The 22,839-nt window shown below is 42.3% G+C and overlaps 2 protein-coding genes across 2 annotated transcripts in view; both read right to left on the reverse strand.

The window, feature by feature from the left end:
- Positions 1-22,839, reverse strand: part of LOC308411130 (uncharacterized protein) — a 123,732-nt gene that overhangs the window by 9,236 nt on the left and 91,657 nt on the right. The gene's annotated exons all lie outside the window — the stretch shown is intronic.
- On the reverse strand, positions 5,646-22,057 carry ppap2d (phosphatidic acid phosphatase type 2D). Its single transcript, XM_080904905.1, has 6 exons — positions 21,174-22,057; positions 11,072-11,229; positions 10,607-10,896; positions 10,447-10,504; positions 7,395-7,571; positions 5,646-7,176 (listed from the first exon to the last, which is right to left on the reverse strand). Exons 1-6 carry the CDS (start codon positions 21,379-21,381, stop codon positions 7,072-7,074), a joined length of 996 nt encoding a protein of 331 aa, XP_080761031.1. The 5' UTR covers positions 21,382-22,057; the 3' UTR covers positions 5,646-7,071.

The raw sequence follows: 22,839 nt of genomic DNA on the forward strand, positions 1-22,839 counted from the left end.
TCACTCGATCTAGTGTCGACTCTTTGCTCTCCTTCTCCCCTGTGTTTCTTTTTTCTGCGCTCTTCATTTCCCCCCCTTGTGATTCGCTGCTGGATTCTTAGTATTTGGCTGGGCAAACCCAGGGCAAGCGTGTCTTGTTACAGCAATCGAGGCTTTCTGATAAAGCTGTGCATTGTGAAGGATAATCCCTCAGAAACAATCAGGATTTTTATATCCTGCCCTCTGTTGTTTCTGTAGCCTCTCTCTCTCTCTCACACACACACACACACGCACACACACACACACACACACACACACACACACACACACAGCATCCGTACATGCACATAGTACAACACATTTCACAAACACTACCATTTGTTCTGAGACACACACGCACAAGCACATTTACAAGCACTGGCATGCACTGCACATTAAATGGACTCCTGAGAAAGTATGCAAGAAATTCACATCAAATTACCCATTCGGTTAATTTTGTTTAGAAGCTGCTCTCTGTACTGTTCCCTGTGATTCACAACAGTATCCAGCCTTTCTTGGACACACTGTGAATGGAGTATCTGGGGTCGGGGATTTGTAAACAGGGGGCTGCTGGTTTGCTTTAAAATGTCAGTTAAGTCCGTATGTCTATCAGTGTCATGTTTGGTTAGGCCAGCTCTTGTGTAGCTGTTCACACTTGGCTGATCCTTATTGTTAAATAAGCAAAGCCTTGTGTTTGGCTGTGCTGCGGATCAGCGAGGCACTCACCTGAAAAACTGGAGAGAGAATGGAGAGTAGTACAGCAGAACACTACATAGAAGGCACATTTTAAACCATTTAAAGTTTCTCATTAAAACCAGTGTGCCACTTGGCCATTTTCACAGCAGCTACTTTGACACGTAGCAGCTTAAAAAGCCCACATTAACATTAACAATGGATACGTGTCATTTAGATGCCTTACTTCCAGGGCTCTGGTACCTTACCGGGATATTCAGATTGAGTGGTGCTGCCATTTGTGTTATTAGTTCACCTTTGAATTTTCTCCTCTACATGTCAAATATTTATGGTGGGGAAAAAAAGCCAGTTTTCACTCTTAAGTTTTATGGTGTTTGAATAGCACTCAGTTCAGTGAAATCCATGAAAGCAGGTGATTCACACCTTCAACAAGTTAAATGTAACCACATTACATTGTTAACATTTTTCAACGTGCCACTTCTAGCCAGTTGTTCAATGTCTAGACAGGTAGATGCCTCTGTGATTCCTGGCCTGGGATCATCTGCCTGTCACTGCCATCAGTCCTCATTTTCCAGCAGGAGGTTTTTTTCTCCTGGCTTTTCCACCGCTGTCATCATCTGCCACCAAACCAAGGGGAAGGAGAAACATAATTATAGGACAGAGGCAAAGAGCAGAGTTGTAACTGTCAGACTGACACTGTTCGACAATTATATGAAATAACTGTAAACAATCCATCGTAAAAGTGCGTGCAGTCCATCTGTTGTCCGGTAGTGTTGGGGAGGGAGGAGAGGAAAAAGCTTTCATTTCAAGAGATGCTTGAGACACAAATTACAAAAGAAGATAAGACCATGCGACAGATATGATAATGAGTCACTGCTGTTGCTGAATATAATATCAGCTTCTTACTGTACTCTAATGAGTGTCCTCAATCTGCCAATTATACACAAGCTTTCCTTGGCAAGTGATGCTAGTGGATCAGTATTACACACACAAGTTACTCACAAGCTCACCTCAGTCATAACTAGGAATTAGAAGAATATTGCCTGTGTGCTTGCTCATTAAACTAGTGGCACTAAGCTATCATCATACTTACATGCACATAAAATAGATGAAAGGATACACACATACACACTGGGGCGCGAAGACAGAGAGGCCTAGACTGTACTTAGCAGTTTCCTGAGCACCAGCGAGTGCCTTTCATTTGCTCCCTGAGGTACTGCAGAGCTGCGTGACCTCAGCACCTCAGGTTTTTAATTTTCACTCGTACTGTCCACACTACACTGCTTCACAAATAGTGTAATTCTTTCTCTTTACTGTTTAATCCTGCACTGACACATAGTAATCCTCTCGTATGAGATAGTTTAACAACGTTCTTCACAGAAGCCACATTAAGTAAAATAGAAGGTGTAAGGAGTCTATGGTGGATTATGATAGCATGTGTAAGGCAAGGAGTGAGTCATGGCCTAAATGAGCTTTTAAAAACAAGCCAATGTGTGTATGTGTAAACAAACCGAACTCATACAGAGATATTATTGCATAAATGAAGGCAATGACGTGATGTATATTCCCCCAGCGTGTTTTCTTCACACCAAGTGATATCTCATGTGAGACCAGCTCCCTAGACCTGTAGTGGTGAGGTATAACATGCATCCAGTGTTACTTAACTGATAAATGAGCTGTTGCATGATTCCACTGCGCGTACCAGCAAAGACTGAGTGTTATGTCACCATCATATTACCGCCACTCGCGAATGTGCGTGCTGCAGGAGGCTGAGCGTGTTGACCTTGAAACCCAGGATCCTCCTCCCACCTTCCCACCTCTCTGCTGCGGTCGTCGTCACTGACACCTCACAAGTCTCGACTATTGTTTTTAGACGAGAGATGTTGTTTTTACATTCCAGTCTGTCTTCAGGAACCAAACACTCATCCACACGCACACACACTCACTTAGCATCCCTCATTCTTCAGGCTGCAAAACAAAACGGTTGGCTATCTCTATTGACAACAGGTCTTGTCTCGACCCTGTTAGATAAGTTTGTTTTATTGGAGAATGTTTTGTCAAAGTCCACCCGGCTTGTTATGACTGTGAGCTAGATTTTTACATGTCAGATTTATCCATCTAGAATGGGCATGTACTTTAGGTTTGTTTTATAGATGACACAGATAATGAGAAACAAGTAGATCCCTGGCTGAAGACTCCTCCACCTCAGAAAAGAGAAGCTCCAGGTAACCAAGGGCATCCTAAGCTTAACACTAAAATGAACTCAACACACATTACGATGGGTGGCCTTTCCGATGTGTTGTGCTCTTTTAACTCTTCCTTGCTTTTGCGAAGACAATAATATGACCTTTAAAATGGTAAATAGTGGCTTAAGGGCAAGTTATAAGCTATGCGTATAATAATGCAGAGACCACATTGCTGCTTTTGAACAAATATACGTATGAGGAATCCCGTGTTCATTTATTATTTAGCAAAGCTAACAGGAAAAAAGGGTCTCAGTAGGCAGGAGCTTGTTTTTTGACTCTCTTTTAATAGAGCCCTTTATAAAAGTCTCCATGTGTGGTTACCAGTTCATATAAGCTTCAAAAAATAGTGAATCTGAGCTCCAGTGCTGTATAGTTAGGTGCATAACAGTGCCAGGATGTGACAAGGGGTGCTATCTTCATCAGCCGCCACGATTACGCTGATCTCGTCAGATATTCCATGCCTTATCTATGTGTACATATGTGCCTGACTGATAAATAAGGTATGCATTTTGCTTTCATGCATCAAAGGGAATGCACACTAACATAGGTTTTCCCATTTGGGAGTGATTGCACCCAGCTGTCCACCTGTAGGTCCTCATTAGTACTTTGTGGATCAGTTTAAGTGTTGATTTCTTAGCTCACTCAGTGAGTCAACGTGGCTGGGCACATCTTAATCCCTGAGGAGCACAGAGAGAGAGGGAGAAGAGAGGAGAAGCAAGACAATTTATCTAAGTGGGAACAGGCAAAGTAATGTTTTTCATAAACTCACATCAGGACATGATGTGCCTAATGGCTACAGCTTGTGCATTCACTCACTGTCATTACTATAGGAGATTTAAAAATGCGCATAGCAGCGAGGCTGGGGGGAGCAGGCCTGAACTCAAGCACACTAAAGAGCCCATTAATCCTTTTTAATTCTATTAAGAATTGGACTACAGCTGGATAAGAGGCCAGCGGAGTTCCAGAGACTAAGTCGGTAATGCCTCGGAGACGTATGGTAAATTACTAACGAAAACTCCTATGCAAGGAAATTTCTTTTCCTCTTTACAAACAGTTAAGTCAATTTTCACTCCTAAGCAGCTTTTACTTTGTAGTAAACAAAGACAGGTTACATTAGTTCTGTGAAAAGAGATATTTCGTATCTCCATTAGGCGCCAAGGGCTATTTCATCACTTCAAATATGGGCCCATAAAATTTGGATAATCTACAAATTTCTTGACGATGTTATCGTTGTCAGAAAAAAAAACAAATATGATAACTTTACTCCCACGTGTACTCTATTCCTCTCACACAAAGAGATACGCAGGTGAGCTACGTGCCTTCCACAGCACGCTTATCTCTGTGTTGCTGAGAATCAGCACCGCCATCCGCACTGCTATTTTTGCTCCCGTCCAATTTCACAAAAATCATAATCTTATCAAGGAATTGCCCAAAGTTAAGTATGAGGAAGAAGGAAAAAGTGGTTTTAATTTTCTTTCACAGTCAAGCGTGTGGACAATAATGGCTTTCACCTGTTGAGATAACAGTACAAATACCACGGCCAGTCGAAATGAACAGTGCTGACCTACTGTGTGCACAATTGCGGCAGTGCAAATAGCGAGGCCCTTCTGACCGGACCTCAGTAATGTGAACACAGAGAGGAGTCTGCCTCTGCTTGTTGACTCCCATTCATTTCCATTAGGGCTGAAGGGTTACCGAGGAGCAGGCCAGTAACAGTGTAAACGAGATGTCATGTTTGACAGGGCGTGTAAGCTCAGCTCGGTCACACACACCTAAACGTTAGACAATAACAAGTAGTGAGGCAGACAGACAAGGAGCTGTCACAATACCACAGCCATATATGTATTGCTCAGGAATAAAACGAGGCTTCTCAGTTACAGTCCTATAAAACAAAACAGGCCTGAAAAACGGGATCACATTTGTTCCCACCCTGATGCCCACAACCATTACCCTTACTCTCCCCAATCTACCAGCCCATCTGTTCTGCCAACTGCTCCGTTACGCTTCCCCCTCATTACTGGACCACTTTCCCTGCTCGTCCCCTTACCTTATCGTTATGCATACAGACATTACTGAAGCTCTCGCTTCTTCTCTCTCTCTCTTTTGCCCTCTCTGTCTCATCTGAGCTGCTTTTTTCCCCTCCCTAAGCCTCGAAGTACATTGGAGAAAGAGAGTGAGAGAGTGAGAGAGTGAGTGTGTGTGTGAGAGTGTGTGTGTGAGTGTGTGAGAGAGAGAAAAAAGAAATCAAAGAAAATGCCTCAGACGCCCTGACCTGTATCTGGCTAAGCATCTCCATGGTAGCATGACCCCCCGAAACAGCCCATCATGCTCCACTGCACTTGAAAAGGACCGAGTGCTGAGAAGGGGCAGAACGAGGAAGGGTGTGAAGGAGGAGAGAGAGATGAAGGAAACTACGAGGGCACTGGAGTGGAAGCTTCAAAACCCCACATGGTTAAATCACTTTTTCTGTTAAATGTTTGTTTTATTTTAGCTCAAGATTTCCTCACCTCCACACCATGTTTGGTATCCCCCGCGTAAATAATGAATGTCCATATGAGGAAAAGGCTAAATGGCTTTTTTTTAAAAACACTGATACATTGACGTTCAGTATGTGTAGGTGTGCTAGGCACTTTTCAGTCTGCCGAAGCTAAACATGAAAAAAAGACAGAAGAACTTTGAAACATTCAACATTCGATGGTTTAATGGTTTGGTTTTCTTTTGAGTACAGTGGTTATTTCTGCCGCTGTGGCATTCACAGACAAATCAAACAAACAAAAATATCTGGGAACACAAAAATATATATAGCTTTCTGATAACATCTGTGGCTCAGTCTAGTAGTTACAACAGGTACAAGAGCAACTCTCTGTACCCGATCGACAAAAACGTAAATACAAACACTTACATAAACATGTAAAAACGGTCCAAAACTTGAACTAATACTTGAAATTCTGTGGTTCTGTGGTTTATAAAATGAAATTGCTATTTACATTCAGTTTGAATAATTATCTTTTCATGAAAAGAATATAGTGTATGAGTCAGACATTAACAAAAATAAACACTGATTATTCAAACTTGTGATAAAATATATAATATTGATTATAATTAGAGGGTTCCACTATGTTCAAGTGCTATTAATAAAGACGCACAGGAGGACCGCTGGGATCGCGGCTGCACAGCTCCTGTCTGAGTGGCATAAATCAAGGTGCAGCTCAAGAGTTTGGAGTCCAGGGACAAAAGGTCAGAGGTTACAAAATTCAGTCAAAACCTCCACCTCTGAGACACAGTCAAAGTGGTTAGTAGCAGGAAAGTGGCAGTGAATGGGAAGAGAAATTACCTGGTCAGATTGCTCCCAGTCACTGACTTGGTTACTCAAAAGAGAAAGATGGCATTCTATCACAGCTCAAACATTGTTGTCCTTTGCTTACATGTGTTTTATCATGTAGTCACAGTGGTGTAGGGTCGACTTTTTAGGTTAGTGGCACGTCGTGCGACTGAAGGCAAAGATCGTTAGGAAGCCTGTGCTTGTTCCGTCACTTTGCACAGAGCTGTCTTTACATCTGAGGTCCGATGGTCTCAGTTAACAGCTGCTGGCTCATGTTTTCCAAGCTGAGCAAGGAATCAAAAACCAAAAACCGAGGCTGGTATTTTCTCATCTCTAACCCGTGACCAAAGGGTGACTGGCTCGGCTTTGAAAGCTAAGCAAACGCACTTGCCAAAGCCCTCCATACCAGAAGAAAACAAACTAGCTTTCAACTTTAGCAGCTTCTACAACTTATCTTGAAAAATAAACACTTTTAATCTTTTTTCATATATAAAAAAATATTTCTAATATTACCACAAAGTTTGTTCCACTGGACGGGTTTGACTTGTAGTCTTGTTGCATTTATCTTATGTCTATATGTGTTAGATGACTGTATGTTTGCGTGTATATCAATATACCAAAAGTATAAGCAGGTTAGATTGTACTCTCAATATTTTCTTAGAATGATATCCTTTCTTCTAAACTAGTTCCTCAGTTCTTTGTGCTCCTCACCTGTGCTATCTACTGCTCTCCCTGTATTTCTGCAGTTCACTTCTCTGATCCTCCGATTCCTGAAATGACTGCATGCACCTGCTAACAGACAGTTTGCTGGCTGGACAGTGGACTCTCCAGGGACATGTTAGTGGGAGACCCGTCTGGGCGGGCGCAGGGCTTAAACATGGTGGAGATATAGAAGGCCTGCAGGCACAGACAAAAAAAAAAACAATTGTCAGGAAAGACACGCAGACCACACATGCTGTCAATCACTCACTGTTTATAAACAGAGAGTGGAAATTGAGGGAGAAAGCATAGTGTTTGAGCTAACACAGTCAGCAGAAAGCAGCGAGAAACAAACCCTGCGAGGAAAAGGATAACTGGTATTCAGGCTATTTAGACAACAGTGAATTTTAACATACCACCCAGTATGCGGTGAGCCCTCCTTGAATAAAGCCTGTAAGGACGTCAGTGGGATGGTGACGGTAGTCTGAGATGCGGCTCAATCCGGTGTAGACAGCGATCATTACTAAGAAGAACTGTATAAGTGGGCGCAATAGCCGAGCTCCTCGCCACGACAGCCGTGCCTGCAGGTAGAACTGCAAAAAAAGAAGATAAATACCATTATTATTTTCACTACTAAGTGAATATATGGCTATGGGCACTTATGTGCTAATGTATGCCCCCACAAACATAAATTTATGGTTATGTCTAATGACTGAAGTTCTATAAACTAAGTGGAACATGAACATCCATTTAATCTGCTGCCCAGAGGGGGGAAGAGAAGTTTGGCATGGTTTCATTAGCACTTTTTAAACCCAACTTCCTGCTTTTGTTCATCCTCATCCCGTGCATCAGCGCTACAGTACAGAGGTCCTGTTTGTGTGCGTGAAAATGGGGTCACAGGTCGAGCTGAATGCAGATGCAGGGCTCGCTTTATGAGGTGGCTGGAGGTATGTCTGAGTCAAACAGCCGCTGGGGAGCATGTGGTCTACATTACTGCTGGCAAGCTGATCCTCGCTGTCTCTCCTTTTCCTATCTTAACTGAGAACAGGTGTCACTATTCCTGCTGTACACACAAGTAGCTGGCAAGGTCATGGTGGCGTGTAGCTGCAAGTCTGACACATTCTCACTAGGTTGTCTAAGCTCTGTCAAATAATTTGTAAGCAGCAACTTCTGTGTGTGCGTGCTTGTGTGGAGAAAAAAAACACTAGGTTTTTGTTTTAGTCACGCCACTTCTTCCTTTCAGTTCGCTACCCTTTCATTCCTCTCAGTCAGTCCCACAATATTCATCCCTTTCTTTCTCTTTTGGTTCAAAAAGGAACATTTTGCTGTGGACTTGTAAAAAAAACTGTGCAGTAATTATGAGCCACCCCTCATTTCTTTATCTTTTGCTAGGTAAAGAAGAAATAGATGTAGTGATTTGTTGAAAGATAAATTGATATTTTCTTTATTATTTTTGAACATAGCCTGAACTCTCTTGGGCAAGCTTCCCTGTAATTTCTTTAAGTAGTCTTCAAGAATAGTTCTCCAGGCATCTTCAAGGATATTCAAAGCTCTTCTGTAGCTGCTGGCTGCCTTTTGTTCTGTTCTCTTATTATTATTTTTTTGATTTGCTCTTGTGAGGTCAGTCTATGACTGACAGTGTTCCATTGTGAATTTTTATATCCAGGTATGGTTTTACTGCACTGCATTGTCACGCTGAAAAATGAAACGACTGCCAATCAGATGCTTCAGAAACAGTATCCAGCGGTGAGTCAAAATCTGACGTACTTTCTTCATTCATATTTCCATCAATGCTGACAAGATCCCCAACGCCACTGGCTGAAATACAGCCTCAAACCATGACAGAGCCTCCACCATGTTTTACAGATAGCTGTAGACACTCACTGTTGAACTTCTCTCCTGACCTTCTCTGTATGTACTCACAATGACTTGAAGACGTGACGTTTTTGTCTAATTTAGCATACTGGAGCATTCTCTTCCCGGTTTCCTTCTTGAAAGCAAACCTTCCACTGAGACTATCTCTAACAAGGTTTCAGCAAACAGTAGGTGGACAGGGCCAGCTGTGTCTCTGAGGTACTGTGTCAGGTCTTTGCTGGATTTTTCCCCCCCCTATTCTTAGGACATGACTTTCAAATACTGCTCATCTGCTGTAGATTTCTTTTAGTTTTTTTAGGCTTGAAACTTCGTATTTTGTCTTCCATTTATCTAGTTTCCTCAAATATTTTAAGGAAACAGTGTACACCATGCACAGATATGTAAAGTTTTTGAGCTAAATGCTCTTTGAGAATCACCTTGTTGGTGCAACCATTATTTTATCCCTTTCGAACATATTTTCCATAGATTCGGTTAAAGAAATGGGAAGAAATTATGTGTTTTGTCACAGGCCGTTAGTAGCAAAGTACCTAAAAATATAATTTATAATTGGTTATTTGCTAGATTGTGACTAAGATAGGTGTTATGCTTGAACAATTCATAGGTCAGTGTTACAGTAAGTGGTCTGACGAACAACAACAAAAAAATCTTTCCTCTAGTCCCAGACAGATGGACTGAAGTGAAAATGAAAGAAGACTTTCAGAGAGTCTGGAAAACTACTGCTTAAGACAAAACAAAAATAACAACCTGCAAGTCTGGCTCTTTATAACTGAAATATACAGAAATAAGACACAGCACTGTACAAATAGAGAAGGTTTTCTCCTCACTTTGAGTTTTGAAAAGCAACAAATTATTTTCATTCATCTCAGATGAATACAAATATTTATGTCACCTGAAAACCATTAATTAGCAGCTAGCGATGATGGTTATGTGAAGTATGTGAACGTTTCATAGACAATAATGTGCTTTTGTCTCCCTCTAACTGTCACTTCTCTCTCACAATGCGCCCATGACTACAGGGCAGTGTGCTGTGAGAAAAAAATGAAGAGATGGGGAGGGAGGCTTGGAGGGTTGAGAGGGTGTCTATTGCTGAAAGAAGCCTGTCGATCTCTCAGCAGGCATATTCAGCTCTCCCCCCTCGACTAAATGAGACCCACAACAAGGCCTCCTCTGTCTGTGGAGTCTCTTCATCTATTCATGTTCCCTGTGGAAAACATTCTCCCTCATTCTCTACCCCACTCCAAATCCTCCTCCTCCCTATCTTTCTGTCTCACCAGCCCTTTTGGTTGGAAGCTGGCTGCCTGTAGAGAATTGGTTCTCTCAAAGATCGGGAACCGTGAATGTATTTAACAGCACATGGCTTGGTGTGTCTTTCCACATGTTCAATTAGCATTGTTCTCGGCCTCTAGGGGCTGGTGTTGTCTTTAAAAACTGAAAACAAAGCAAGAACTGTAATCTTCCTCTGATACTATAAACACTGGGGTGAATACAGTAATTACACAATATGAGCTCAGGTGTATGTAGAGGTCAACTTTCCAGATTTGTTCGCCGATAGACTGGGTGTGTTTGTTTGTTTGTGAAGCAAAGGTGACTTACTGCCAGATAAAGCATTGTGTACATCGCGAAGGAAGCATGGCCGGAAAAGAAGGACTTCCTGAAAGAGAAGATCCATAAACGCAGCCAAATGTTACACATTAACTTGGGTTTCTGTATACAGCACCCTGAGAAAGCAGATAATTGCATATAAACCACACACCTTGCCTCCTCCTCCAACTTCTTCTCCGCACTGCAGACTATGGACTCTGCAGGGACATAGATGCCTTCCTTGCAGTTAATGGATGCATATGTGATGTTGCACACATCCAGGAAGTTGGGTCTCAGGCGACCTACGCTTAGCTTGGCCATGTTGGTGAGAGACTGACCAATACAACAGCCAAACAGGAAGCTTCCCAGTTCCTTGTACAGGCATGACACATAGCAGTTTCTAACAAAAGCTCGTGAGTGCACACCTCGGAAACGCACACGATAGCATTCACCTACAGCGATCTGAAAGAAACAAAGACAGGAGACAACTTTTAACTTGCCATACTGCCCAGCTGAACAAATACTGTGAAAGTATGTTTGTTTTACTTTTAAGCAAACACAAGCACATTTACACTATAAGAAGATGATGATAGCTTTAACTCACTGTCCTTACACATAACATCAATTACTGTCTTACCGCTACACCAGTGATGGCGATGCCACCAGCGATGAGCAGGCTGTCGGGGATGGCCTCGGTCGTTATGTTGGGATAAGTGATGCTGGGGTCTCCGCAGAAAAAGCCTCGTTTGTAGGGAGTCACAAACTTCATCTCGCATGCAAAAAATGGGATGGAGGCTGTGGGGGTCGGGGGGGGGAAAAGGGAGTGGAGGCAGACAAAAAAACAAAACAAAAGATGGCTTGATGAATATCTATGATGTGGTCTGTGTAACAACGATGACAAATAAAAGAGACAGCGCGATACATGGACAACGGTACTGTCTACTCATATGAAAATGGCCTAACATAATAAAGGGGGGTAGCATTAAAGCGTCAGTCATTTGGTGATATGAGTTCCAGATTCCTGGGGATCAGGGAATTCCACACATAGCTGCTTTCAACATGGGAGCAGGGAGAAGGAGAAGGCTGACAGACATGAAAAGATGTGAAAAAAATGGAGGCAGCATGACAGTGGAGAATTCAGATGAGGAAGGAGGAAGAAGTTATTGAGAGCATGTTACACAAAAACATCAGTGTGCTCAAAGAACACAATAAAGTCACTGTGTATTGTTAAACAAGTATTTTTTGTTCAAGCCAAAAGCAGTGACTCACAGTTTAATCCATCTTAACTTATATTAACAGCTGTCTCACATTATGTTTACTGCCTGGTCACTAATTATAAGAATTTACGCTATCAGGTGAAAGTGGCCAAGGTCTGGTTTGCTTAGGTAAACATCACCACGCAGTCTCATGATCAAAGTTCACTGGGGAAAATTAGCGTTTTAACCAGTTTTTAATGACGAATTGGAAGGTGGTGATTGTAGCTCCACAAACGAGGGCTGAGCTGCACGGCTTTTGTTCTGCATTGTACTTAACACTAATAGCCAATATCCCTCTAAAGTCCCAGCATGCTCCATTTCTCTGTCCCTTATCCCATGTCCCCTTGTCACCCCATGGAATGCAGCGAGGACATGGGACTAATCATTAACCTCTGTGCCTTTCCCTATCATCCCAGGCCTGCTTGTTGGTTGGAACGCTCCCAGGCCAAAACACTGCTCCTGCCAGAGAATCTCTCAGACTACGTGACTGAAAAGAACACAGGATACACATTTAAAACCAGGCCAGAAGGATTCTCACTCAAACACATAAACAAGGGTCTGAAAACATTCCTTTAATCATGATAAATCACCAAATTTTGAAAGAAAAGAGTGGGAAATGAGTATTTGATGAACAGCAGGTAGCTACAGTTTGTCCACTTTGAGATCTGCCAAAACTGGCTCCGTATCAGCTTTAACCAAACACAGAGTCAACTAAACTCCCATGCTGTTCATTCAACCTTACTGAACTTACTGATAGGCACGGGAGACGTGATTAAGGCTGGGATACAGTAAGACATAGGTCAAATGTGTGTGTGTTAAAAAAAAACTCTGCAGTCAAAGTCAAGCTGCCCTCCCAGAAAGACAAAACAAAGACTAAAAACAAGCTCGCGTCCATGTATTTCATGAGATGTTACGGCAGGGAAGGAGAGAGGGAAACATCCTGTAGACAGATAGCAGAGCCTGTGACGCCAGCACACAGAGCAAACGCCTCACATCTGACCCCAATCTCTCACTCATCCCATCCAGATAACACATGTACAGATTCTTCATATGGAAATTCAGCTCACTGATGTGCCTCATATAACATGTTTTGCTAGTAAAATAATCTATTAGAACATCTCCTTCTTCTTCTTCTATCTTGTGGTTATCCTAGTGAGAGTTTACATTAGCTAAGATCAATGGAGTACCTGTGTTTGCTTTTGTGCTAATTGGTAGATAAATAAATAACCTCAATGAGAGTTCATGTTTGCCTTTGTGTTACCTGCATGAAATGCATCTTTTTGAATCACTTGATCATAATACCCCTATGCATGTCATACCCAAGTGGAGACGTGAGGTATTTGATTCCACACCCAGATTTTTTTCTCCAGTACAGTCAGCTCCTTTCAAATAAGTGTTATGCAAAAGCCCCAACATAACAACAACAACAATCCACTAAAATAAAACACTGATGACATTTTATAAGGACTTTTAAACTGAGAGAGACATGCTGTGTTTGGGGGTAATCAAACACTGATGATACATTTTAGCATTTAATAATGAAACAAATACTTAAAACAACAACAACAAGTACTATTTTGTGTTGAACAGGGGCTTCTTTTGACCCTTTCTGGTTTCCATATAATCCATTAAAAGCCCCTCATCTGATTCCAGAAATCAGTATTTTGTTGTATTGACACAGAGATAATGGTGAGAAGCTCCATTAAAGTCCAAACACTTATACTGTAAGACTTTTTAAAGGCGAAGGAAGTGTCACGTCAGTCAGAGACGGCTTGTAATGCTTCCCCATTTTTGCATGCAATAATCACTAAACATGACAAAAGTGGTTTAGTGGTTTAAAAAGCTCCTTGATAATATCACAAGAGAAAAACTGAGCAAACATACTTGAAACCACATTAGTTATTTAGTTTGTGAACAATCCTAAAGAAATTACAAGCTCCTATGTCACAGTCAACCTCTATGCTTTACAACTACATTCAAAATGTTTTCACAACATGACTGAAAAACACTCCACAGACTCTCACTTCATCTGTCAGGCAGCTGTGAGCCAACCTCTGCACCTGGCCAAGACATGCTCAAAAGAGAGCCAGACCAGGAAGGCCTGCAAGAGCACACAAAAGGAGGCAGAGGAGTGGGCTGGCTCCAAGAGCCAAAATGTGCTGCTCACTGGGCCTAACATTCAAAGCAGGAATGCTTTCAAATAGTCAAAAGGATAGAAAGAAGGGGAAAGAGGAAGGGAGGAAAAGAGGGGATATGTGCCTCTCTCTGAGAAACTGTTCTGGTTCTAATTTACACATCTATGACCACAGCCCAGAATGAGCTCACTGTGAGAGGGGAACAACAACAACCAAAAGCAACAAAATAAAGAAATAAAAAAACAGCAAATGAAAAAAGTGGTTTAAGGAGGAGTGCAAAGAAAAGAGGGCAGATGGTAGGAATTCATCGACATACTTTCAAGTCATGTTGCTCAACATCTACTGATCAATTCATTGTTGGACTGAAAGCTAGGCTGCGATGCATGGCCACAAGGGCGGAGAATTGACAAATGGGTGTGTGGGTGTGTGTGTGTGTGTGTGTGTGGGGGGGGGGGCAGTAAAACTGGGGTGAGAAAAACTGGAAAGATGGAGCCAAGAGACATGCAGCAAAGGTTCCTCTTTAAAGAACAGCAGACGGAGGCGATTAGTGGTGGTTCTGGAATGTGAGGGTCAGAGATCTGGGCTCTGATGGGACCCGCTCTGTAAACACGACCCCGCCTCAACAGGCAGAATACCCCCCGACACACATACACATAAAAAATAAAAAAAAACCTCACTGAGATGCAGACAAACCAAATCCACAGCCGCATAGATTAACAAGACAACCAAAACACACCGCAAAAAAAAAAAAAAACACCTGGAAAAAATTAACCAACCATGCCAGAGCCATGAACCACAGAAAAACCCCCTAACAATCCAAAACACAGCCATTAATGCAGACACCACAATCACTATCACAGAGCTAAATTCACTCGTATGGATGCTGCTGCTTCTATCACTAAAAAACAGCCTGTGTATACTCATGGATTAGCATGACATATCCTAAAGCTATCTCCAAGCCACAGTAATGGTCATCTGTTTCCATCACACTCAATAATATTTGACTGCACAGGCCTCTTTCTACTTTTGCCCTTTGATAAAGCTAGAGGACAGACTGTTAGTGACCTGTCAACACAGAGCCATGTGGCCTGCAGGACCTGGGACCGGGATGAGCGTGGCCTGTGCAGCACCCTTCACGGGTGGTCCACCCACACTGAGCTCTTCACCAGCTTGCATGTGCCAGGAGATCACAACTAAATTTTAAGGTGCTTATTTACCTTCAAGTCAACCTTTCAAAAATAATAAGCCAGTGAACTGTATCGCGCAGTGTTGGAATTTGAATCTCTGCGAGGTTCATAATCCCCAGTAACAACATTACAAGGAAGCAGCGTGACGGCATTCCTAGTACGCTCATAAATGGCAGTCTGCAGATGGACTGGGTGGGTTTTTGCAATTATTTGTGCAATAATGACTGAAGCCGTCTTCATAAGATCTGTTATTTCATCTAATCCCTTCTCAGTTTGAGATCATTACAGGCAGAGTTGAGAATTTGTACCTGAAACAAAAGACTGTTTTAAAAGTTAGTCCAGAGAGAGTCTGTGCGCCTCACTGCATAATTCTCTATCACACAAAAGAACAAACACACACAGGCAGTTGTACTGTAGGGCAGGTAAGTCAGCAGGTGAATTCATTCGCACCAAGGCTGTGATTATTATTGGCAACCGCGGATGGCAAAAAACTCAATTAAAGTGCAGTATGTGTATGACAGGTACATCCTGTTCTTCCTTGGTGGCCCAATCCAGGTAAGGGAGGAATGGGGGAAGAGTAAGTGTTAGCCTCCTTACTGACACACACACACCCACACACACTCTTTTACTTTCCCATAATTGGCTGGATTGTTTTGGGAGATGGGTCTGTTTTGTCTGCCCTGATGGCGTCGACGAGAGATTTTTAAGTGAAGAACAAAGGCGGGCTGAGAAGCCGCAACAGAGTTTTGTTAACCATCTGCTATCATCAACATCTGCTGCAGCTGGACTCCACACACACACACTGTTTAAGTACACCCACTGCTTCATTTATCAGCCCATACCCAACTCATTAATGTAGGCAAAAACAGGGGCCCCAGAAAGAAACAGTCGACCGCTCAAAGTACCTCGCTGGCCAAAAATGTTAATATTTATGGAGGTTTAATGCACTACATTAATAACTCAACACAGAGCAAATGCAAACCCTACGTCTCCATGACCATGAAAAATAAAACACAATGACGCTTAAAAACTTAGCTTTTTCAACTCCTAACAGTGCACCAGGAGATTTCTTGCCTGCCCTTTCCACTGTTACTGTTGCCACTAGCCAGTAGAGACATGCTTCCCACAGTTGCTTCTGTTCTTGCCACACTTCAGTGCCTTGCTTCCTGGAGCCTGACTCTGGAGTTCAGGGCCGGAGCGGGGAAGTTTGAAGCAGTCTGTCTGTCTGTCTGATTCAGTAAGAACATAAAGAACCCGCCACTGTGGTGCATATCTTGGAAACTTTAAAGAGTTCCCCAGTGGTTTTTGTGGCATGAAGGTAAGGGCGTGCATTGTGAGATGAGAGCTGCCAGTCTGCAATGTGAAAATGACACAGGATTTTGGGTTAGACTGCTGGAGAGGTATTTAGCATGGTACAGCATGATTGCGGTGGCACTCTATGGATGGAAAAAGTTCAAACCTGCAGGGCTGTTTTGTCAGAGTGTTCGGATTTGCAGGGGAATGTGCTGTTAGGACAGTCAGAGCTTGAGATGATTAAGGGAGGATGGGCTCCAGCAGGTGAGATGAGACACACTGATAAAATGTACCCGATGATGGGTAACTATGCAATGGCACCAAGAGGGAATGTCTAAGTTTTCTTATAGGGAGACAGACAGAAGACAAATCGTTAGTTCTAACAGACGAAAAGGCGGAGTTACAGCCTGTATTCGGAGTCAGGTAGACAGTCTTCTGGTATCCTCTCCAGGCCCATTGGAGCTAATGAGCGCTGAGGATTAGAGCGATACACACATCTTTATTCGCTCATTATAGCTAATACCTATGGACCACCCTGGGCACTTATGGAATCGTCATCTAGGAGAAGATTACAGCTCTCATTAAAAGTACATTTGAAGCTATCTGCTGTCTGAACATTTCCTATCTGGTTCTGAGTACTACTTCCTCATTGAGACATAAACAGACAGCTGTGTATAGGATCCCTCGAGCAACCAAGGGTTTGACCCCTGACCCCTACTGTAGATTCTGCCTCCTCAGTCTTTCCGGATCTTACTCCCCTCTCCACCCTTGGGGCTTTTCCTTCATTCAAGTTCTTACTTGCCCCTCAGCCTATAGATACGTGGGACTTAGTCGATTCCAGCATGCTAATGGGTGAAGGAAGATGTACCGAGAAGTGAAGTGAATAGGCCCATGTGGTCTGTCTGAGCAACAGCGCACTTAATGGATTCCTGTAACTCTGCAGCACTGTCAAACGGGAAGGAGATGCATTAATAGACTAAGAGGGGACAGAAAGCGAAATCAGTTCTTCCACTAGCTAATGATTTGACTGAGCCATTTTTAATGGCGCTCCATCTGTCAGCCGCAGACTGACGCCAATGTTTTCCTTAACTTCAGAGAGTCAGGGCCTAAGACGCACAGCAAAACAAGACCGGCAAATTTGTCAACAAACAGCAAGCACATGGCAGCTGTAGTAGGGTAGTTAACAGCGATGACTCATACACATACAAAACACCCACACCCACACTTTTACACATACGCACACAATTTAATATTTCGGAGCCTATACACAACTGCACGCTCTGACATGTCAGCCTTTTGCTGCCTGACTCACTTGGCAGCTTTCTCTGCCAAATAAGTATAACCCAAAATCCTCTAACAAAAATCTGACACCCGCCCAAAACACATGGAGACGTAAAACACACTCACACGCCTCACTACATCAGTGGGACACCTTTGGTCCCAAAGTAGAGCTCGGCTGAAGAAAAGATAATAAAAAGAGAAGAGGATATAAGCGGATGTAGGGTAGAAAGAGGCAGGCCTTTCAGTATTCAGATCACTTAAGTAGATACCAGTCATCTTGTTCTGGCAAGCTGCTTCATGTCTTGACACACATACAACAGCAATCAACTGTTTCCAGCTTTCTCTTTCTATTGTACACAAAAACACAATCCATGTAAACTGTATCATTTTAACCACGGCTATGATCTTTTGCATTTCAGGCATGTGTGAAAATGGCATAGCTCTGTAATTAACCTCTAGAGAAAAGTCGTGCCTCATAACATTCTTTATGTTTCACTTATATTGTATGAGCTTTTGTTGTGCAGCAGGCTACTCAAGTGCTGTTTTCATTCAGTTACCCTTAAAGAGAGTTACTTTATTATGGCGATGATAGAGTCAGGGCCACCTGCGCAGGAGGGAAATAGCAGCATAGTCTAGAAGTCTTGTCCCTGCACGCTCGTCAGATATGACAAAAACCTCAAACCTCCTGACATGTGCGTGGCTGGGCTCTACATAGTACATGCAGCCACAGGGTGAAAAATATTGTCATCTCTCTTTGAGTCCCAGTCCCAGCAATAATGCATGCACACACTTTAGCACACAGGCAAAGACTTGAAAACAAATTGAAGTTTGCAAATCACATGGAACTTACTGGCACTGAGCTTAACCAAAACAATCCATCTCTGTCAGGCATCATGTGCATGCCCGAACACCCCCATAATCAACACTATGATACGCAAAGTACAACAATATTAGACAAGCCTGGTGTTGAGAAAGAATCAGGTCAGGTAAACTCAGCCAAAGCCACAGTTAATGAGTTCAATGTCACCACATTCCACAGACAGATTAAAGCTCATTCAACACCACAACAGACTAGTTTCACATTGCCACTTCAAATGTGAATTAAGCCCTAAAGAGACAGCGATAACCTCAGAACATTGCAGAATCCCTCTTCAGCTGATTGCATAAAGAGTGGCGGTGCTTCAGGGCCAAATTCCACTTTTACAGTTGTGAATGAGCCCCTTTAAAGGATGAATAACGCTGGTGGGTCAACTGTCTGAGGGAATCTGATAAAGGCACTTTTAAGGGAAATTTTGATTAGTCAGACATATGAGGGTCAAGAGAAATGAAGGGTCCAATTCATTTCCAACAATTGATGACATTCAATGCCAAATGCCCATAGATGAGTCAATGTCGGGCTTCTGCGAGACAGATACAGTCAGGATGGAGTAATCCAATAGCCCATACAGCACTGTATGCAACAATAAGGGGAAATAATGCCTTGTACTGTAAATTACATCTTATTTCAGGACATTTGATTGTTATCTGTGACATATAATAGCTAGTGTTGTGGTCTCACTGTGCTTAATAAAACTGAAAAAAAAAAAGACTCTACTTCTCAAAATCAGTAAGATAAATCTCTTTAATCACAAACTCTAATACCTTGTGCCTTTGCATTATTACTGCAAGTCATTATTTGAAAACGTGTAACAGTATGTTCTCAGACACGTTTGCTGCCAAAGTGTACCAGGAACATATCAAAGAATCAAATCAAACCGGGACTTTAGAGATTGCTGAGCTTTGACTTGAACGTTTTAGTCCAACAAACTTTATAAATCCGCTCAGCTGTGTTCAGCTTGATGCCCAGCAACACAGGCTCAGAACTGTTATCGGTTCAGACCGGGGCTAAGAAGGGTCAGAGCACACAGTTTTTTGAGAAAGCTAGTGGCGTGCTTGGTTTATGTCTTAGGGGAAGAACTGAGAGAGCCCATTTCCTATACTTTCCTGACTGATGCTCAGTTGCTAGCCACTTCCTAAACCCAGAACAAAGCTGCAGAAAAGTGCACAAACTAAACAGCTAATAGTATACCTGCAGGGGTTAAGAATAACATAGTACAGAATAGAAAAGTGACTACCTCGACCTGTCATCGAGTTTGCCAGGCTACTTCCTAAGATTTAACGGCCAAGCCTGAGACCTGTCGGTCTGCCTAGACGGGTTCTGGCTTCAGTTGCAGCTGAAACACTAATTCACACAACACTGGTGCTCCCGTCCCTTTCGCAGTCATGTGAGATGACGGCATGGAATTTATGAATTATGTATTATTACACAAACAAACAAACTCTGTGTACAAATTTTAGGAGGATTTCTACTAATAGAAAGGGGCTGAAGTACAGTTAATGAAACAATTACAAGCAAAAATACCTTTCTGAGGTATTTTACAAATTTCAGGTAGAAGTAGAACTCTTTTTTTTCTTCCTTTAACTTTTCTATATTCCCTATACCCTTTGTGGCTTAGCACTGGCCCTGAAAACAACACAGAAGCATTAAAGTCCTTAGATATGGTTCATTGCATCATTAGAAGAAAAAACATGTGATTCGGTTCTACTATCTTTAAAAAGGTGGCACTAAAATCAGGCCTAAAGCACATGTCAACATGCATAACAACCTTTTACTTTGATTCTGAACAATTATAACTCTTCAACTTGAGTGTTTGAGGTTCTGTTTGTTCTGCTGCATTGCAAGTTCAATCTCACGCTGGCCATAATAAGTAGATTTTAAGAATACACTGAGAGAGTATTCGACCAATCTTAAAGCACTTGGAAGAACAGAATGACAATTTGTTTCCCTTTTACTGAATGAAAGCAATCTGGACAATCACGTTATAGCCTGAGTTAGTGACTATTACTGCTTTTATCGTTTATTTGATATGAATCTACTGCCAGTTTGTTTTTCTCCATAATAAGTTAACTTTTTTGGGTTGTGATTAGTATCTCCGTTGGCTCTCATTTCTGTGTTGATTGTGGCCTTGGCAGTTTTTGTTTCTTGATGTGAAGCTTGCTAGTTATATAAGCAAGGCTTCTGTGCACACTGTGGTGAATTATTGGCTACAAACAGTAAGCTAACCCTGAGAGAGGCTAAAGAGCTCTGCATAGAGGTAATTCAGCACCAGATCATACGCACGGGGCACGTTTTTATCCTTATTCCCACGTTCTTCTCCCGGGAAATTTGAGAGTTACCATGGGAACTGATGAATTCCCGGGACAACTCAGCTGCTGCCAGCTGAGCCCCCACCCACATTTCCCCCGGTTCTTCCCTCCCTCCTACCCCCACGTGCATGTAGAGGGGACCGAGCTGAAGTTTTCTGCTCCAGTCTGAGCAGTTTCCACTTGACTTCTGGAAAAATGCTTTGCAGCTTCGTTAACTTTAACAAATCCCAATCCAGCGTTGGATAGTTTGTGCTTTTTTGCCCCTTGTCTGAAACCAACTTTGTTTATGACATTAGGGAAAAAGCAAATACAGAATTCAAGAGTCATTAAAACACTGATCTAGGTATTTAAAGATTTAAAATAGTACACTTGTTAAGTGAAATAGTAACACAAATTCTTACCAATACAAAGGCACAACACATCCAAACAAACAAGCATCTTCCTCTTGGTGCAAAACGAGCTTTCCACCTCAGGTTGGGTGAGGAATTGTTTCCCAGCTCCGTTCTCCCTCCCTTCCCCGGATCCTCCGCTGTCAGCTAACCGCCGCTGGAGCTCCTCATCCTGGGGGAGCATGCTGCTGTGAGTACCGGTGGAATTTAACTTCTGCATGTCTCTGGCTGGTTAAAAGTTAATGACAACTTGTTCGAATGTGGTTCCAGTAAGTCCTTTACGTTTGTAGTGGCTGGCAAACGATGAAAATCCCAAAAACTTTAAGTCCATCCGTCGTCGGTGCGCCAAATCATGTCAACTAAAGTTTGACAGCAGGAGACCCTGGTCAAGCAACCGGCCGCGAGGTGAGGTTACGTCGGTCATCCAAAGGCAAGAGAGAGGGGGGGCGAAGCAAGGCAGGAGAAAACCAGACAGAGGAAAACAAGCATCCGACCAAACCGAGTCACAACAAACTTCTACCGCTGGAGCGTGCTCTACAGACTACTTTGAAACGTCCCGAGCGAAACATGTATGCAGCAGCGCACATTAATGGAACTTCAAAATAAACCCCGTGACTGCTCCTCCTATCCCAAGTCGAGTAGTGCTGATGCGTTTAAGTTGGTTATTTCCGGTATGTGGTAGTGGGTTTGACTTTACGCATTTTGTTGGGGCAAGGAAAAAAAAACTTAGAAAATCAATATGTAACGATCAGACTGGAGCTTGCTAACAAGTTCGATCCATTTGACCTCATGACCGGGTACATGTCCATGCCTTAAACTGCCTCGCCAGTGTCAGGACGTGTCCCACATACAACTTCTGGAGTTCAGAGGACATGTGGGTTGTTGTTGTTTTTTTTTTAAGAGTTTGTTGTTCAGAAATTTTACACAATCAAAACAACAAACCAAAACCAAACAAAACGAGGGTATAAATACATTCCATAATAATGATGTGTAGTGTGTCCTTGTAGAAAGTAATCTTATATCCTTTGTTGTGATGACTTTTTAATGGCATTTTTATTGCACTGAGCCTTACGCCTTAATGGGCACACGACTTCCTCACTATACAGCTAATTTAATTTCCATAATATTGACTGCTGCTTGATTGTCTGCCAGACCACTCAATAAAACAATCTGAACGCGTGATATAAGTCTAGTCTTTGCCCCACTGGCATAAGGGCTTTATGAAATATCATGATATTTCATTTGTTAATCCAAAGCTGTATAGGTCATTTGATTCCTTTCGTTATTAAAGCGTTTGTTCGTTGGAGGTATCCTGCCACCTGCTGTAAAGATTAAAGTACTACTGCTTCGCCTCTGAAAAGTTCATCAGCTTTTTTAAATTGATACTTTAAGCTATTCATCCATCTGCTGATGCTCAAGCTGTTATTTCTATTATGAATTATTCGTCTACCTTATTCATTAGTTATTAGGCTTTGAATGGCCAAAAGCACCTATTGTAATTTCCCATCTAATATTCAAAATCTCTCATTTTCTATAGCGCAAACGACCATCAGCCTGATGGAAATGGAGACTCCCTTTTTTAACTGAAAACTGAATGTTACCTGGAAAACATACAAGCACTGTTTTAATATTTCTCCACTTTTTATGCTTCTTTCATTTTTTTTACATACTGTAAAAA

The sequence above is a fragment of the Rhamphochromis sp. 'chilingali' genome (genome assembly GCF_963969265.1).
Source record: "Rhamphochromis sp. 'chilingali' genome assembly, chromosome: 15".
NCBI lineage: Eukaryota > Metazoa > Chordata > Actinopteri > Cichliformes > Cichlidae > Rhamphochromis > Rhamphochromis sp. 'chilingali'.

Excerpts from the sequence above, each read along its gene's own strand:
- ppap2d (XM_080904905.1), bottom strand. The coding sequence starts at position 21,381 with ATGCAGAAGTTAAATTCCACCGGTACTCACAGCAGCATGCTCCCCCAG. Across the intron at positions 11,230-21,173 it reads TGTGTTGTGCCTTTGTATTG|CCTCCATCCCATTTTTTGCA; the intron begins GTAAGAATTTGT and ends CGACCCCCACAG. Across the intron at positions 10,897-11,071 it reads TCGCCATCACTGGTGTAGCG|ATCGCTGTAGGTGAATGCTA; the intron begins GTAAGACAGTAA and ends TGTTTCTTTCAG.